The sequence below is a fragment of the Colius striatus genome, chromosome 3, assembly GCF_028858725.1.
Source record: "Colius striatus isolate bColStr4 chromosome 3, bColStr4.1.hap1, whole genome shotgun sequence".
NCBI lineage: Eukaryota > Metazoa > Chordata > Aves > Coliiformes > Coliidae > Colius > Colius striatus.
Genome location: NC_084761.1, coordinates 38,573,744 through 38,591,027, shown reverse-complemented (window position 1 = coordinate 38,591,027; position 17,284 = coordinate 38,573,744). Strand labels below are relative to the sequence as shown.

The 17,284-nt window shown below is 48.2% G+C and overlaps 2 protein-coding genes and 1 non-coding gene across 21 annotated transcripts in view; 1 reads left to right on the top strand and 2 right to left on the bottom strand.

The window, feature by feature from the left end:
- The window catches only part of SEC31A (SEC31 homolog A, COPII coat complex component), a 50,175-nt gene extending 40,196 nt beyond the window's left edge, over window positions 1–9,979 (bottom strand). For 4 of the 14 annotated variants that reach the window (XM_061992140.1, XM_061992144.1, XM_061992143.1 and 1 more), the window contains exons 1-6: window positions 9,565–9,979; window positions 8,489–8,735; window positions 8,006–8,088; window positions 7,715–7,838; window positions 5,648–5,846; window positions 4,236–4,331 (exon numbers count right to left, since the gene is read on the bottom strand). In XM_061992140.1, the coding sequence (XP_061848124.1) occupies window positions 4,236–4,331; window positions 5,648–5,846; window positions 7,715–7,838; window positions 8,006–8,084 (498 nt within the window). In that variant the 5' untranslated portion in view covers window positions 8,085–8,088; window positions 8,489–8,735; window positions 9,565–9,979. The remainder of the gene's footprint in view (window positions 1–4,235; window positions 4,332–5,647; window positions 5,847–7,714; window positions 7,839–8,005; window positions 8,089–8,488; window positions 8,736–9,564) is intronic. The other 10 variants (XM_061992146.1, XM_061992147.1, XM_061992149.1 and 7 more) reach the window with 4 other exon arrangements.
- On the top strand, window positions 9,661–17,284 carry LOC104556347 (uncharacterized). 3 transcript variants are annotated; one of them, XR_009818394.1, is made up of 5 exons: window positions 9,661–10,193; window positions 10,553–10,844; window positions 11,731–13,683; window positions 13,793–14,350; window positions 14,507–17,284. It is a non-coding gene; the product is annotated as an uncharacterized LOC104556347 (transcript). The 3 variants fall into 3 exon arrangements; XR_009818395.1 differs by having other exon boundaries at window positions 11,731–14,055; XR_009818393.1 differs by having other exon boundaries at window positions 11,731–14,350.
- On the bottom strand, window positions 11,769–13,296 carry LOC133625103 (uncharacterized). 4 transcript variants are annotated; one of them, XM_061992158.1, is made up of 3 exons: window positions 12,943–13,293; window positions 12,491–12,737; window positions 11,769–12,121 (listed from the first exon to the last, which is right to left on the bottom strand). In XM_061992158.1, exons 1-3 carry the CDS (start codon window positions 13,227–13,229, stop codon window positions 12,029–12,031), a joined length of 627 nt encoding a protein of 208 aa, XP_061848142.1. In that variant the 5' UTR covers window positions 13,230–13,293; the 3' UTR covers window positions 11,769–12,028. The 4 variants fall into 4 exon arrangements, with proteins under 4 accessions (XP_061848142.1, XP_061848143.1, XP_061848144.1 ...); XM_061992159.1 differs by having other exon boundaries at window positions 11,769–12,033; XM_061992160.1 differs by having other exon boundaries at window positions 11,769–12,737; window positions 13,054–13,296.

The following is a 17,284-nucleotide window of genomic DNA, read 5'->3' as shown; positions in this document are numbered from 1 at the left end:
ATGTTTGAGGAGGTTTGCATACCAGGACCGGCAGCCCAGCCCATGTCTTTGCTGCCTCTCCCTCCACACTATTGGCGCCACCGTTATCTTTCCCGCTGGAAGAAACGGAGCACTCTCCTCCTCCTCGAATCGCACTAAAATCTCCCTCTGATCCCAAAGTTCCATCAGGGGAAGAAAAACCTAGAATAATAACTCTAATAACTCAGTTGCTCCAGATTTTGAATTGCAGTCACCAAAAACATCAGCAACGGTGCGGGTACCAGGGCCGCCGACCAGGGAGCCGACCGCGCGTGCCACTTCCCCTCCACGCCGCCCCGTCCCGTCCCGCCATCATTTCACCCGTCTCGCCGCCATTTGAGAGGAAACCGCCGCAAACGAGCGGAGAGTGCGCTTTACTAGTGCAACAGCGCCACCTAGCGCCTTAAGTACTGACGTGCCTTTACCACTTTTTGCTCCACAGACTCCGGTTGCAGCCTGCCTTAAGGGAGCTCCGGAGGGATGGGTGGAAGAAGTGAGGAAGAAATTGCAACCATTACAGGAGAATATTGAAAAATGGAGACTAGAAGCTGCTCCAACAGCTCCAGCTCCTACGAGACCTTCAACAGCACTGCTACAACAGGAACCAGTTTTGCATGAACCAGGACAAAAATGGAGAGGGATTTTTAAAGATGCTTCGATAGAAGGGTTTATGTTACCTGAGGCATTTCCTGTGATTATGGGAGATCAGAATCAACCAAATCAGTGGTAAATCTGGACTGGAAATTGTTAAAAGAGCTTAAACAAGCGGTTACCAATATGGTTTAAATTCTTCTTATACTCAAGGGTTTTTGCAACACATATTCCTCGGTATGGTTGGTAACTCCATCAGACACTAATCATATAGTACAGTTACTGCTGTCGCCAGCTCAAAGACTTAATTTTCGTAATGACTGGGAGTGTCTTTGTCATGAAGCGTCCCTGGAAAATTCAAACCAGGGGCAAAATGATCTGTTATTTGGTATAACACATGAAATGTTGTTGGGAAGAGGTCCTTTTGCAAATGAACAAGTACAGGCTAGGCTTGTTGTTCAGGCTTTGCAGCTAGCTGCAATCATTAGCTTTACAAGTGTTGAAAAGTGTGCCAGATTTAGGGAAGACAGTTGTGTCCTGTAGCACCATACGTCAACAAGATAAGGAACCCTATGGGTCTTTTTAAAACAGGCTCACAGAGCCTTGGAAAAACATTCAGACTTAGATAATGAGGTGAATGAGAAACTTTTAGTATCACTGGCACTTGAGAATGCTAATTCGCAATGCAAACATATTCTCTGTACATGCCTAAATCTGCTATGCTTGCTGAGATGTTAGAAGCCTGCTCACTGGCAGGGTCTAATGAGGAACAAGTGGAGCTTTTAGCCAATGTTTTTGCTACAGCAGCAAAGTCTTTAGTACAGCAGGGGCATGAAGGTAAAGGATTAAATTGTTTTAAATGCAGAAAAACTGGTCACACTAAAGCTCAGTGTAAAAACAAAGCAAAAATTTCAAACTCGGCAGAAACAAGAAATTGTGATTGTGAAAATTTTGGTCACAGAGTAGGAGATTGTCGTTTGAGATTTCACACAGATGGCAGGGTGTTGGGAAACTCAATAACCAGCGCTACTGCTCCATGCACCATGACACAAACACAGGGTGCCTGGGTTGCCTCTCCTCCACAACCTCAGGGAGTGCAGGAGTGGACTTGACAACGGCAATAGACATTACTATAGTATGTAATATAGCGAGCAACTGTGGCACGCACCATTCCTGTTGTATATCCCCTCATCTACTGTTATAACTGCTTTTTTTCCTTAACTTGTTTCTTCTTATTGTTGTTCTATTAAACTGTTCTTATTTCAACCTACGTGCATCTTCCCTTTTCTCCAGTTCCCCTCCTTGTTCCGCCAGGAGAGGGAGGAGTGAGGAAGCACCCTTGTGGCTCTTTGTCCTGGGCTGGACAAAACCACGGTAACATATAATTTAAGCCTGAAATCCCAACATATAAACTGTAAGTATTTCTTTGATAACTGCATTTTCTGCTTTATGATGTGATACAGTAGTCCCCAAGCTAAGCACAACTGTCTTCAAAAACAGAAAAATTAGTCCATGAAACTATATCCAGGTATGTTAACTGCCCTTTTGTCTTGGATCATTAGGTTTTTATTTTTTTTAAAAAAGTCCGTGTCACTGTTTGACCCCCATCAGCAACTAAGCACCACAGTCACTCACACACTCCTCTGCCTTCCCAGTGGGATGGAGCAGAGAGTCAGGAAAAACAAAAAAAGTAAAACTCATGGGTTGAGATAAGAACAGTGTAGTAACAACAATAATAATAGTCATGAAAAGGAATATAACAAAGAGACAGAAATAAACCCCAAGAAAGACAAGTGATGCCCAATGCAGTTGCTGACCACTCACTGACTGACATCTCCAGTAGTGATCCACCTATGCCTACCAACTCCCCTCAGTTTCTATACTGGCCTTGGTATCATTCCATGGTGTGAAATAGCCCTGTGGCTAGCTTGGCTCAGCTGCCCTGCCCTCTGCCACGTCCTGACTGGCAGAGTATGGGAAACTGAAAAGCCCTTTGCTTACCCTAGGTAGCACAACTAAATTGCAAGTCTGTAATCAACAATGTTCAAATCACAGCTCTGTAACAACTACTAGGAAAAAACAATTAACTCTATCCCAGCTGAAACCTGGAGAGTTTGCTTGGAGGAATTTTATGTGTTTTTTTAATTATTATTATTCCTCAACTACTTATTTTCAGTCCAAGAATTAAAATAAATATTAACCTAGCTGCTGTTGTACTATTATTTCCAGTTGTCAGCATATAGACTACAAGATTCCTCAGCCTATAAAATTACTATTAGATATTAAAAAAAAACATACACAGGAATCTTTAAGTCAAGCATCCTCTAAAATGCCCAAATAGTAATAAACTCAGACTAAGCACAGTACCCAAATCCAAACAGACTTCAAACTAAAAATCTCCAAATGGAAAATTATTTCTCATCCCTTTTTCTGACTTTGTCATCTCCAAGTTATCATGCAGGAACAAACTCATTTTCCAGTAACCACAAACTTCTTGTGCAATTTGAAACAGCTACAGAAACTTATATGCATTGAAACAACTTCCTCTCATTCTACTATCTCCCTCACAAGGCAAACATTTTTCCCCATAGATCTTCTTTAAGAGACAACGGGTAAACACTGTTCCTTAAGTACAGCAATTAAACACTCCCTGAAAGCCCTGAAAGTAACTGCCAAATCTACTGCCTCTCATCTCCTGACTTCTCAGTAGCTGCTTGTTATCTTGCTCCTAGTTTCTGCAATCATGCTTTTCAGATCCATCCATACAGAGAAACATGCAGAGGAAGAACATGTTAATAGTTATGGATATTTAAAAAGTGCTATAACCTGGGTGACTCTGTTTGTTATTACTTCCTGCTTGATAAATGCAATGTTTTTCAAAGACTGAGGGGATACTTCATCCTTCCCCAGACAAAAAAACCCTACAAAAAACCAGAAACACAAAAAACAAACAAAAAAACCCCACCAGGTGAAGACGTGAAAGAACTGCTTGTGCAGCCAGACAAAACTACAGGTCTGTCACCAATAAATGTGACTGCACATCCAGAGTTGCTGCATGGGAAGTAGGGCAAACCACTTATTGCATGGACCTCTGCATGCTCACAGGCACAGTCAGGAAACAGCACTTCAAGGGCTAGAAAAGCAGCAGTGCAAAAACTCAGGTCTAGACACAAAGTGTGGCAAAATAGTACTGACACAACCGACTTCCTTCCAAAAGCAGTCACTGAAAGTTACCTACACTGCTGCTCAGAGAATAGGGGACATGGGCTCCTGCCACATGTCACAAGGAGAAAATGATCTCAAACTTCACAAATTAAGTACCAGTAGAAGGCCCATTTGTCTTGGCCTTTGGGAAAGTCACTGGAGAAAAACATGCAAGAACATACTTTTATTTTGATACTGAGAGATCTGTCATCCCACCCCTTAAGCACCGTAGCTAAAATTGCCAGAAACATACCTCATACAATTAATTGCTACTCAAGTTAGACTTTGAAATGACACCTCCACGCACACCCCTTCCTCCTGACAGCTTCAAAGCTTTAGCTCTGAATGAGCTCTCAACTTAATTGACATGCATATTTTTCACTAGTCTGTTCTGCAGTATTTAGAAAATATTAATGTGGTACCTGTGTCTTCACTCCTGGTGTCATTGGTGTGGCAAAATTGTTCAAGTCCCAGATATAGATTTCAGACTCATTAGCACCAGAAGCCACCAGATTAGTCTGTAAGACACATTAATAGATGTTAAAGAGTATTTTCAGCATCATCTTTCACATTTTTAGCTGCTGGGAGGCACCGGATGCAGAGGATTGTGACAATTTCTCCTGTCAACTCAGGATGTTGCCCTCAGCTCACACAAAGCATCTCAGAGAAAAAAAGCAAGGGTGTTTTGAGATTGCAGGTAAGACTGAGTTAATTTAAAAAAAAAAAAAACAAAACAAACCCATACACCATGCTAGACTGGCATGCCAAGACCAAAATTCCTGTTTTGTGGAGTGCTCCTCCCTGTATGGTAAACACCCATGAGAAGGCTGCAGAAGTGCAGTCAGGGACAGCTGAGCAGAAAGCAATTGCAGGTCTGAAGGGGGAAGATGAGGAAACGGTGCTGCCACAGCTTCACTCCAGGCAGATGATGACACGCAGGGTCCCTATCAGGCTGGACAGAGTGTGGCATTTGTGCCTCCAGCAGCAGACAGCACCCTGTCCACAGCAAGTGCAAGCACCCAGAGCAATTCTGTGCCTGGTATGCGAAAGTCCAGGCATAGCAACCAGGCACCTTTCATCACATGTCGTGGCTGGTGACAAGCAAGCCCTGGCTTCACAACAGGCAGAAAGGGAAAGGAATCAATTCAGAGAGGACACAATAAACACAGGGTAGTCATGCTGAAAGCAAGTGTACAGGGACAGGAGTGCAATTTAGGAAACTAATTACACTGGATTCTTGCACAGCTGGTGCAGACAAGGAAAAAAAACCCCTTGTATGTAGGAGGACATAAATGTTCAGGCTTGCTGGTTTTGCTGCTCTTCTGCTAAAGAGGCCATGTTGCCATGTTTCCTGTTCTGTCTCCTCCTTCCAGGTAACAATACTTAAGAGGTCTTAAAGATGGATCCTACCCAATCCCCAAAGGAGATACCTAAAATCTGATGTCACTGGAAACATGAGTGAGAACACGCAAATACTATGTGTGATGAGAACAATATTGGCACAAAATGCAGAAGCTAAAAAAAGGAGGCTGTGTAAAAAACAGCACAGAAGATCACCTCTACTTTACATGTAAGTCTTGCTAAGAAGAGCCACTAAATTAACATAAACTGATGACAGGAAGGAATGAACCAGGCATCATAAACTCATTCCCCATCTGGAAATGCCAGTAACAGGACAGGTTTTTTGTAGTAAATCAAACAGACACTAAAATTTAGATCAAATTTAGTTGATACTTTTCAGGGGAGGGGAAAGGGATAAAGACATTTAAGGTTGCAAGTTAAGACAGACCATTCATCTATGATATTATCCAATGAAGAAGAGCAGAAAACCAACCTGGAACACGTTGACATCGAGAGCTCTTACTGGTCCTGTGTGCTTGTCTTTCTGGGCAATTACTACTCCAGTGTCTCCAGCTGTGATTTTAGCTGGGTCATACAAAATGACATTTCCATTTTCACCCCCCGCAATCAGGACTCCAGAGACTCTGTCACCTGTGGTCATGCTGTACGGCCCCCAGATCAGCTTATGGTACCTGGTAAGACAGATCAGCTTATGGTACCTGGTAAGGCAGAGGTCCCCAGAGCCTACATCTATCCACCACCAGCATATTTCTGGTCATAACTATGCAAGGTTATGAGAACACCGACAGGGTTTTCTGAACACTAGTATTACATCAAGATTCAACAGGACTTAAGATAATCCAAAGTGGAGGCAACAACAAGGAACAAAAAACAGAGTTAACTGTGCAATTACTTTCTTCTTGACCTTTGTTCTTTGCAAGATTAAGTGTGGTTTTAAAAGCAGTGCTAAACTTTCCTTAGAGGACAAAGCCTAATGCAGGATTTCTCTTTTGCTGTTTTTATCACCTGAACATTCTCATTTGCTGCAAACCAAAATAGTCTGACATATATGTTGCTAGCTGGGACACTTTTTTTTATCTTTAATAAAAAATAACCAACCTCCTTTCTAATGCATTGTCTAGCACAAAGTTACCTTCTTGTGTTGCTCACACAAATACATGATGAAAATTCAGTAAGAAAATGTCACTTGGCAAGCCTTGAAAAATCTCAGTCATTGTTAAAACAAGGTAGAACAAGCAAATTTCAAAACACCGAACACCTCATCCTGCTCTCAGCAGGTCAGCAAGAAGTGTTAACATCAAATTTGATCCCAGAGCAGGACATTAAAGAGAGACTGTGGCTGTTTCCCACAAGCTCCACATACTAAAACATGGGCAACACAAGGCATAGACTGTGAGTTGCCTGCTACCACAACTCTTCTGTCAGACCCATGAATCATTACAACAAAACTGACAGCGCAAAGCCAGTAGCCTATACCCTGTGTTTCCTCCTGCAAAAGCTACTGCAACCATTATTTACCCAAATAAGGAAATATCCCTAAACAGGGTCACAAACGTATTGTGTGCAAATGTGCATGATTTCAATCCCCCTCTTAGCCTCTTGGAAGCCAGAAAACTGCACCTGGTCAAGAACTTTAAGAAACAGCTGTCAGTCTCAGATCTTGAAGCTACAGTTTTAGAACACATAATGAAGACTCACTACTCATGTCAGAGGTGGGCAGATGGCAACTGTGTCTCTAGAAATGTCAAATTCCCACTTGAAGGTACGAGCCAAATGCTGTAATTGCCTGCACCTCTCATCACGTCACCAGGGAAAGCACTGGTTACACTGACACTGTAGGTCATAAGAAAAACTCATGGATCCAATCCAATGGCAATGAAAAATTTCCACTCCTCCTCTACACCCAGAAATATCCTGCACTTCTATCTATATTGTTTCTGCTCTCCTACAACGAGGACAGACACTGGACCATCAGAGAGCCACTACAACTGCTGCAATCAAATCTGGATGCTCTGATGCCAACATTTCTTTGGACAAGCACACTGCAAGGGATTAAGTAGAGTTGTACAGTTGGGAACTCTGCTTCCCAGCTGTGGGTTGAGGCATAATACTACACACACAACATGACCCAGTTTAGTCATTTTTCAGGAGTCTCCCTGAAACACTTAAGTGCAAAAAGGATAGGGCAATGTGAAAAGTCATGATTCCATATTTTTCCTGTTCTCTGGAGAATCACAGAGAATCCCCAAGATAAATGGTCTGCACACATATGCAAATCTACCAGCCAATGTCAGATTTTGTTTAGGTTTATGTCAGAGCATCATCTGCTTGCAACAACTTGCAGTCCAAGCTCACTGGTTTCACCATGACACTTCACTGTCCTATAACATCAATGGTACTCACATGCCTTCATCCTTCAGTATAGAACTTCTGCTCCTCTCTAAAAACTACAGATCAGTCTCATGAAGCGGCCTTTCCATGCACACCTTGTACAACAGCTCCACAGCCATTACTTTGTTCTTACAACCCCACTGCTTACCTGTGAGAGGAGGAGAAGGTGGCACAGGACTTCATATCCAGTGAAGGATCTGCCAAGTCCAACTCAAATATTTCTAGAGAAGCATTTGTACTGAAGGTTGCATCCAGCTGCTGAGCTGATGTACCTGCAAAGAAGCATGATGGGCAGTCAGAAAGTTGTGATACACAAAAGAACAACTTCAAAAGCAGCACAAAGAGTAGCATAAAAACATCATCCTTGCAAAAAAGAATCCTGAGATGGGCTGTTATTTATATATTTATATATGCTAGCACTTATTTTCCAGAAACTCACCTGTGGCCAGGTAAATGGGGTGGTACTGGGCAGGGCTCCATGCCTGCATGGCAGTACGATCAATCTCCTTCAGCTTCATTTTACTAAAAAATAAAACCAAGACAGGTAGTGGGTAAACGGAGTATAGGGAGATTATATTGCCACAGACCGATCAACTGCATTAGGACCTGGCAGAAGCAGCCAAGGTGATTGTTTTCTTAAAGAAAGACAGATCACAAAACTCACAAAACAAACCCACTCTCGAGAAAACCCTCCTTGTCGCAAACATCCTCAACAGCCAGCCGGATCACAGTGCGAAAAACGGCTTAAAAGAGTCCACCGTTATATTCTGAGCTCTTCTTTCAACCCTCCCTGAAGCTCGCCTCGGAAACACCTTGCAGAGCCGGTGGGCGGAGATCGCCTCATCGACCGGAACGTGCACCCCACTCCCAACAGGAACGTAATTTAAAAAAGGTAGAAAAACGAGGGTTTTTTTTCTCTCACCTCTGTGTCGCCGCCGCTCACTCGCACTCGGCCAACTCCAACGTGGCAGCCGCGACACCACCTACCGCCCGTCGCCTGCAACTTCCGGGCGCGCCCCGCAACTTCCGGGTGCCAGGGACCGCGGCTCCGCCTGCCCATCCGCGGGAAGCGAGTGTGTGCGTGGCGGAGGAGGGGTGGTGTGCGTGTACAGCTGTCTCGTTCTTCGGGATCTCCTCCGGCTTTCTCGGGGCAGGAGCAGCGATGGGCCCTGGGGAAGAGGAAGAGAGGCATTAGGGACTGCTGCATCGCTAGGGGGTTGGAGCAACTGGGACAAGGGGTTCTCCGGTGCTGCCTGTCCTCCTCAGCTCAATGGTAGTAATCACAGTGTTGTCATGATGTGAACAGCAGTGAGGCTCATCATCGGACAGGGGCCGGACCTACGAGCCGTTGGACGCGGGGGATTAGCACCGACACACCAGAGTCAGTGGTGTAATGGAAAAGATCATGTTCGTTAATCAAATAATGAAAGAATAGTTGTGCAAGGAACCGTTTAAAGTCATTATAAAAGTCTTGTAAAACTTTAACCGTAAACTTCCTACAATGTGAACAGGTGCAGTTGGCTAAGATGTTTACAGGAGGTACAATAGGTTGCACATGAGCTGATAAGAGCCAACAGAAGAGTTCATGAGCGGGCCACTAGAGGAAGACTACTGACTTCATCCCAGCGACCACCCTACGACCACCAAGAGGCAGAAGAAGACCCCCTAGTAACAAGACGGGCACATGCGCAGAGTCCACTAGGGAACGATGTAGCCGACCGATAAGGACTGTATAAAAGGACTCTGATAGGGGGTGGGGGTCGCGCGCCGTTGGTGGAACAGAGTGTCCCGGCCGCCCAGCGCTGTTTTGCTTATTTGCCACTTGCTTAATAAATTTGATCTATGAGTCACTTAAATTGGCTTGTGAACTTTTTCACAGCAACTTATAACAGTGCCACAACCACTGCACTCTGCGACTCCCTGGCTTTCCCGGGCCCGGAAAGGCCACACGGACAGAGTTCGTGGCTGGGGGTGCGTCTGGACGCGGCTCCGACTCACCTCTCACGTCACTCGAAGGACAGCTCCACTGCCGCCTCCTGCCGCCAGATGCCGCGGCCCCTCAGGAAGGGCGTGCCCGGGACAAGCGCTGCCCCAGCGCTATAGCGCGGCGGCACCCTGAAGCCGAGCTCCGTGAAGACAAGCGGCCTCGTGCAGAAGACCTGCCGCCAGCCATGAGGCGCTAGCGTTACTAGCCGCCGCGCAGCCGGAAAGACAGCCTACCCTCCCGGGCTCGCCATGTATGCGAAGTGGAAGAGCTGCTCCCATTCGCTGCGAGGATTACCGTTTGTTATTGGCTGCTTCTTCCTGTGCCGCTGCTACGGGTTGGCTTAGTTCAGTTTGCATTCCCACCGTCTGCTTCACTGCTGACGTTACATCAAGCCGGAAGTGCAGCAGCGCCGCCACGCTCCATGGAGAGGCGGCTGCCGACGGGAAGTCAGGGGGCTGTGGCTCGCCAGCCAGTGGGAGGGAGGAAGCGGAAAGAGTGGGCAGCGGCAGCCAACAGGCAGGCGTGTTTCATGCCGGAGTGACGGCGCTGGCGGGGCAGCCATGAGACGGAGCTGCTCGGTGCAGGGCTGCGCCGCCCGTGACAACTGGCGGAGCCGGGAGCGCGGCATCTCCTTTCACCAGTGAGTGCGGCCGCCCCCGCGGCGGCTGCCTGTGCCTCGCCCGTGCGGCGTGGCGGAACGTGCATACTGCCTCAGCACCCGCCTCCCCCCACCTTTCTGTCTACCGCGGGTTCCCGGTGGATGCCGCGCATCGCCGCGAGTGGATCCGCGCTGTGGACCCGTAGAGCCGGCAGCCCTGGCAGCCTGGCCCTCTGTTCGGGGCAGTTCGCAGAGACTGACTTCGAGCGCTAGGGGCTGCGGCGGAAGCTGCCGCGTGGGGCCGTACCCTCCCGCTTTCCTCTCCCTGTGCGTGCGTGTAGTTGCCGTGTCTCCCTCTGCCCCCAGCCGCGCCGTGACCTCCCCTCTCCCTTCCTTGCCAGGAGCCGCCGGACGCCGGCCGGAGGAGCAAGCTCCCTGCTCGAGCCCCGAAGGGGCCTCTCCCCAGCCCCACTGCTGGCGTCGCCGTCGAGGACCACAACTACAGCCTGAAGAGGCAGCGGCCAGTGGGCGGGGAGGCCAAGCCGTCCCTGGAGGCCCCGCAAGAGCAGTGCTCCTCAGCCGGGAGATGCTCCCCTGTGCCTTGGCCCAGAAAGGTGTTGAACATCCAGGAGCTGGCAGAGAAGCATCAGCTTTCTGAAGAAACTGTGAGCTTGCTGCATGCCCAGTTTTCAGGTACTGCTGGTGGCATTTGCTGAGCCATAGTGCTTCAGGACCTGTGCTCCCTTGTGCCAGTGTTATGTTTGACTTTATAGTATGAGTAATCCCTTGTTATTAGGCTCCTAGGTCAAATACTGTAGTGTGAAGGCTTTGTGATTTGTAGGTCCAGAATGCAACAATCCTTCAAAGGATTGAAATCTCTCTGAAAAGTTCACTTACTTGAGGCTGGTTGTGGTGCTCAGGTCAAACCTGTAACCAAGGCTGCTAAATCAAACCCTACCACCATTCAACTAATGAATGACTCAAGAATAGAGTATATTTAACTTGGAAAACCTCATCTTTTGTGCTGTCCAGAAGCGAGCTCTGTTAACATTAATAACATATCCTGAAGTAGCCATTTCAAAATGTGGAGTCATCTGTAAGGTAATGGCTTCTCTCCTGTTACATCAATTTTTAAGCAGCACTTGCATGTAAGACACAGCCTTTACGCAAAAGCATGGAATGACATGAACTAGGAGAAGGGGAGACAGATGTGTTAGGGACTTGGCCTCGGATAGTATGGTAGGGCACATGCTCTCTGACCACCACCCTTGCCTAGGAAGATTTCCAAAATCATAGTGATTGGTTTTTAAAAAAAATATCAGTCTCTTTGTTTTAGTAACAACTAAGGTAACCTAACAAATACATATACCCAGGTCTTGTCTGAACAGGTCCTTATCAGGTGTGGTATGTAACTCTTGCAGTTTGGTAGTTATGCAATTCAAATGAATACTTAAGTGATTCATGAATCATTAGGTGATTGAGCTATTTGCAAATGCTTAGCTAATTGATTAAACTATTACCACGTGCTTACCAAGTTATTGTGGTGTTATTAACTAAAATAATTGTGTATCTGCAACAGCCTTACCCTGTCAGAAAGAAAAGGATGCTTGCTGTCACTTGAAGAATGCAAGTTTTTATTCATGACACAACTAGAGAACTCTAGTAGAGGCACCACACTCCACACCCTGGCTCCAGTCTTCAGCCAGGCACTTCACTGCTACAGCTTTCAATTACAAGCACTTCATGGCTCCCACCACATGTAGCCCAAGGCCTGCTAGCACATATTTTCCAGAAACTCACCTGTGGCCAGGTAAATGGGGAACTGCTGGGCAGGGCTCTATGCCTGCATGGCAGTACGATTTCATTTTCCTTCAGCTTCATTCTGCTCTCCAGAACACACACAGGGGGAAGGAGGAAGAGAATTCTTTACTGGCGGAACAACACTGATACGTGGAATAAAATGACGGTTGCTGAACAGACACAAGAAAATGTGAGCAAATCTTCAGCTGCTCAGAAAAAACCCTTTCTTAACAGCATCAAGGCACTCATCCGGTACCCAAGTGCAGCCTTCAGCCTAAACTCACAAAACAAACCCACTCTCGAGAAAACCCTCACTAGATCCTTGCCGCAAACATCCTCAACAGACAGCCAGGTCAGAGGGCAAAAAACGGCTTAAAAGAGTCCACTGTCATATTCCGAGTTCTTCTTTCAACCCTCCCTGAAGCTCACCTCGGAAACATCTTGCAGAGCCGGTGGGCGGAGATCGCCTCATCGACCGGAACGTGCACCCCACTCCCAACAGGAACGTAAGGAAAAAAACGAGGGGTTTTCTCTCTCACCTCTGTGTCGCCGGCGCTCACTCGCACTCGGCCAACTCCAACGTGGCAGCCGCAACACCACCTACCGCCCGTCGCCAGCAACTTCTGGGCGCCCCGCGACTTCCGGGTGCCAGGGACCGCAGCTCTACCTGCCCCTCCGCGGGAAGCGAGTGTGTGCGTGGCGGGGAGGTGGAGCGGTGTGCGTGTGCCGCTGTCTCGTTCTTCGGGATCTCCTCCGGCTTTCTCGGGGCAGGAGCAGCGATCGACACTGGGGAAGACAAAGACAGGCATTAGAGGCTGGCGCCCCACTAGGGAGTTGGACCAACTGGGACAAGGGGGTTCTCCGGTGCCGCCTGTCCTCCTCAGCTCAATAGTAGTAATCACAGTGTTGTCATGATGTGAACAGCAGTGAGACTCATCATCGGACAGGGGCCGGACCTACGAGCCGTTGGACGCAGGGGGTTAACACTTACACAACAGAGTCAGTGGCACAACCACCGCACCCAGCGACTCGCCGTTTTTCGTGGGCTCGAAGTCCACACAGTTCGTGGTTGGGGGTGCGTCTGGACGCGGCTCCGACCCACCTCTTACGGCATCCGAAGGACAGCTCCACTGCCGCCTCCTGCCGCCAGATGCCGCGGCCCCTCAGCGGGCAGAAGCCGTTGCCCGGGGCAAGCGCTGCCCCAGCGCTATAGCGCAGCGGCACCTCCCGCCTCCGTGGAGGCAAGCGCCCTCGGGCGGCAGGCCTGCCGCCAGCCATGAGGCGCTAGCGTTGCTAGTCGCCGCGCAGCCGGAAAGACAGCCTACCCTCCCGGCCTCGAAATATATGCGGAGTGGAAGCGCTGCTCCCATTCGCTGCGAGGATTACCGTTTGTTATTGGCTGCTTCTTTCTGTGCCGCTGCTACGGGTTGGCTTAGTTCAGTTTGCATTCCCACCGTCTGCTTCACTGCTGACGTTACATCAAGCCGGAAGTACAGCAGCGCCGCCACGCTCCATGGAGAGGCGGCTGCTGACGGGAAGTCAGGGGGCTGTGGCTCGCCAGCCAGTGGGAGGGAGGAAGCGGAAAGAGTGGGCAGCGGCAGCCATCAGGCAGGCGTGTTTCATGCCGGAGTGACGGCGCTGGCGGGGCAGCCTTGAGACGGAGCTGCTCGGTGCAGGGCTGCGCCGCCCGTGACAACTGGCGGAGCCGGGAGCGCGGCATCTCCTTTCACCAGTGAGTGCGGCCGCCCCCGCGGCGGCTGCCTGTGCCTCGCCCGTGCGGCGTGGCGGAACGTGCATACTGCCTCAGCACCCGCCTCCCCCCACCTTTCTGTCTACCGCAGGTTCCCGGTGGATGCCGCGCATCGCCGCGAGTGGATCCGCGCTGTGGACCCGTAGAGCCGGCAGCCCTGGCAGCCTGGCCCTCTGTTCGGGGCAGTTCGCAGAGACTGACTTCGAGCGCTAGGGGCTGCTACGCAAAAGACTGTAGTGCAGTTGGAGGATGCCCAACTTATAAATTCTCCATGGCAGCCTGGGGGGGTTTCACACAGCTTCCTCCAAAGAATCAGCTCAAAGGGGTGCCAGAAGGTGGTGGACAGAGAGTGTGGTGAGGAGAGTGGCATTCCCTATGGGCTGCCCTGCCCTATCTTCCAAACTGGATTACAGTGTACGGGGTGGAGAAAGGCAGTTGGAAAGGAGAGCAGCCTGGTGTTGCTGGCCCTCTGCATTACCTTGATTTGCACTCTATGGTTGTTTGTTTTTGTTTTTTTTTTTTTTTTTCCCCCCTTGTTGTCCTGATCTCCTATGGAGAGAAACAGGAAGGTGCTCCACAGTCAGTACTTCTGTTTGGCTTCCCAGCACTAGGGTGTGAGAAAAGAAATTCAGACTATTCATTACGAAAGGTAGGACTGTTTGCTTTATACGCCATGTCTTAGCCTGCTCTACAGCTTCAGATGTGGCTGACAAAGAGGTAAAAGGTACTGACTGTTGCTTCAGTTTTCTCAGAATCACATCTTCTAATTACATCCACCTTTTCTTTTTTGGTTTTTTTTTTCCAGTTGGCTGTCTAACGATAAGGCTGCTGCTGGCTTCAGCAATCACATTTTTCTGTGCCTTCAAGAAAAGGTGGAGAGGGGAGAACAGGCCTACCACTACTGTGCCCTGATGGTACAAGACATGTCCCTGCAGAAGCAGCAGGAGTGGGACCCGCAGACGCAGCGCTTTACGGGCTTTGTTTACTTAGGAGCAGGAGTCCTTGATGCTGATAAAGCTCCGCTGGCCTCAGAAGCTATAATCCTTAAGGCAGTTGGCATTTCAAGTCCCTGGACAGCTCCACTGGGCTACTTCTTTGTGAACACAACTGGCCACTTGCACAGCTGCTTCATCAGACCATTAGTAAGCTGAACAATATTGGCATCACGGTGCTAGCTGTGACATCAGGTGCCTCTGCTTGTGGTGCTGAGACTGCCAGAGCCCTGAGGATCAGGATAGATCCCAAAAGGATTCAGTGCACTTTCCAACATCTGCCCAGCTCTGCTCACAGCATCACATACTTTGACATTTGCCATGTGCTCCAGCTGATACTCTGCAGTACTTCCAGAAGATAGAGTGGCTCAATGACACCGTGCGGTGTCAGCATGTGGTTGAGCTGGCAGCTTTGAAGGAGCAGAGAGTATTAGAGCTGTGCAGTCACAGGTCAGGTGGATGTGGGAGGAGGGGCAGTTACCACTTGAAGGTCAACTTTGCTACCCTGTTGTTCAAGGAGGGTGTTGCTGATGTACTGGAACACCTCCAGAAGCTGGGCTTGGCCTCATTCCAGAACCGTGGTGGTACTGTCAAGTTTGTGCATGTGATTAGCCATCTGTGCAATGTATTTCATGGCAGAGGTCCCTATAGAAGGGGATGGAAGGAGCCTTTGCTAGTTGAAAACTACACCAAAATAAGCCACCTCTTTAATGAGGCCAAGAGCTTCTTTGTCACCTTAACAGACTCTATAGGGAGATGCATTATTAAGAGCAAACGCAGACCAGGATTTCAGACTTTCTTGCTGAAAGCCTCAAGTGGTTCTACACCAACTATGTGTGTTCAGAGGGTACGCCCTCCCACCAGTTTATGACCTACGCTTTCGGCCTTGACCCTCTGGAGGTGTTTCTCAGGGCCCTCCAGCAAGCCTGTGGCAGCAGCAGGAGCCCCACCTGCACAGCATTCCAGGCTGCTTATCATAAAGTGCTGGTCAGCTGCAGCCTGGAGCCAGGCTCACCACACAGGAGTGGCTCAGGCAGTACAAGTTCCTTGGATGTATCCCTCTCATAGGAAAGATCTGACCCTTGGCATCTTGACCCTTGACCATCTGACTGGGCATTTGTGCCCAGTATAGCCCAGTTTGTGGGAAGACACTGGCAACAGAGTACCCCTATTGTGCAGGTCTTCTTTTGCATGGCTCTGCACTGAGTAATGCGCTGACAGACCTATCCCTGTGTGCATAGAGCATCACCTCTACCACAGGCTTCATTGCTGAGCAGTTGGCCTCTGACTTGCAATGTGAAGCTTGTCTTGCTTCCCTCTGAGTCAGATGAGAGCAGACTGAGATGCAGGGCAGTGCTCTACATAAAAAAGTTGGGTGGAGTGAATTTGCCCTCAGCAAGTGTATACTACATAACAAGGATTTCAGAACAAGTCCTAAACCGGTATGGCAAAGTAGGAGATGGCCACAAAACCACAGAAAGTCTTCCAGGAGCTTCGAGGGGAAAGTTCCCTCTTCCCCACCCTCACAGACCATTTCTTCAATGGGGAGTTGTGTGTCAACAATCACTATACAATCTTGGTAAGGGAAATAACACAATGTTACTTAAACATTAGAACAAACCGTGCCCAACATCTGCATTTGAAATACCATCGTGAAAGGTACAGATTAAAGAGACTGAAGGGAAAACATTTGTTTCCACTGGCACTAGAACCCACACAGGTCACAAGTACTGGATGATGTTGCAAAGATGGCTGTTGCTGTTGCTTCCTGTAGCTCAATGTTCAGATCTAGACAATGTGTACAAACAAATGGTGTGGTGCACTCCCACAATCTGGCTGTCAAAATGGTTGCTGATAAGCAGTGAGGTGGTGGGGCCACTGAAAACCCTCTGGTCAGAGTTTGGCTGAGCAAAGGAAGTAAGTTATCTGATCCCATGTTCCAATTAGCCCTCCTGCAAAGCAGTCATGTATTTCATGATACTCACAGGGCACGTCAGGATGGACAAGGGTTACTCAAGATGCCTGGGAAGGTGATAAGGGATACTGCAGAGTGTTCCTTGGAAGTGTGGGGTGGCTTAGTGCTGTGAGTGCGTTTGCCGGGAGAAAACTCACACATCTTCCACATGCTTGAGGGGTGAATCAGGTGCTGGCAGTTCGGTTTCACTAAAGTAGATCTACTTAAAAAGCAGCTAGAGCAAGAAAGCTTGCAGGGCTTTTACTTGAAAAGCAAGATAAAGATGTGAAAAGAAAATGGCACTCAAGTCATACACGAGCTCTACACTACACGTCAAAAAAAAAACCCCTTTCTCATTAAAAAGTTTAAAAGAAATTGAGAAATAAATATATGGGCTCAGCCACCTGGTGCTGGCTTGGTAGACACATATTGTCCTTTTATGAACTGTGACACAATGTGCCATAAACTGCTATGCATGTTTATAGGCTAGTAACCAAGGGCTCACCTCTGGAAGGATTCGATCAGATACTGAAAATCCAAGCCAGTACTTCCATCAGAAGTGGACCTAGTGTTAACAGACCTACTTTGACATTTTAATGAAAATCTTCCATGTATATTTGTCAATGCTGAAGGAAAG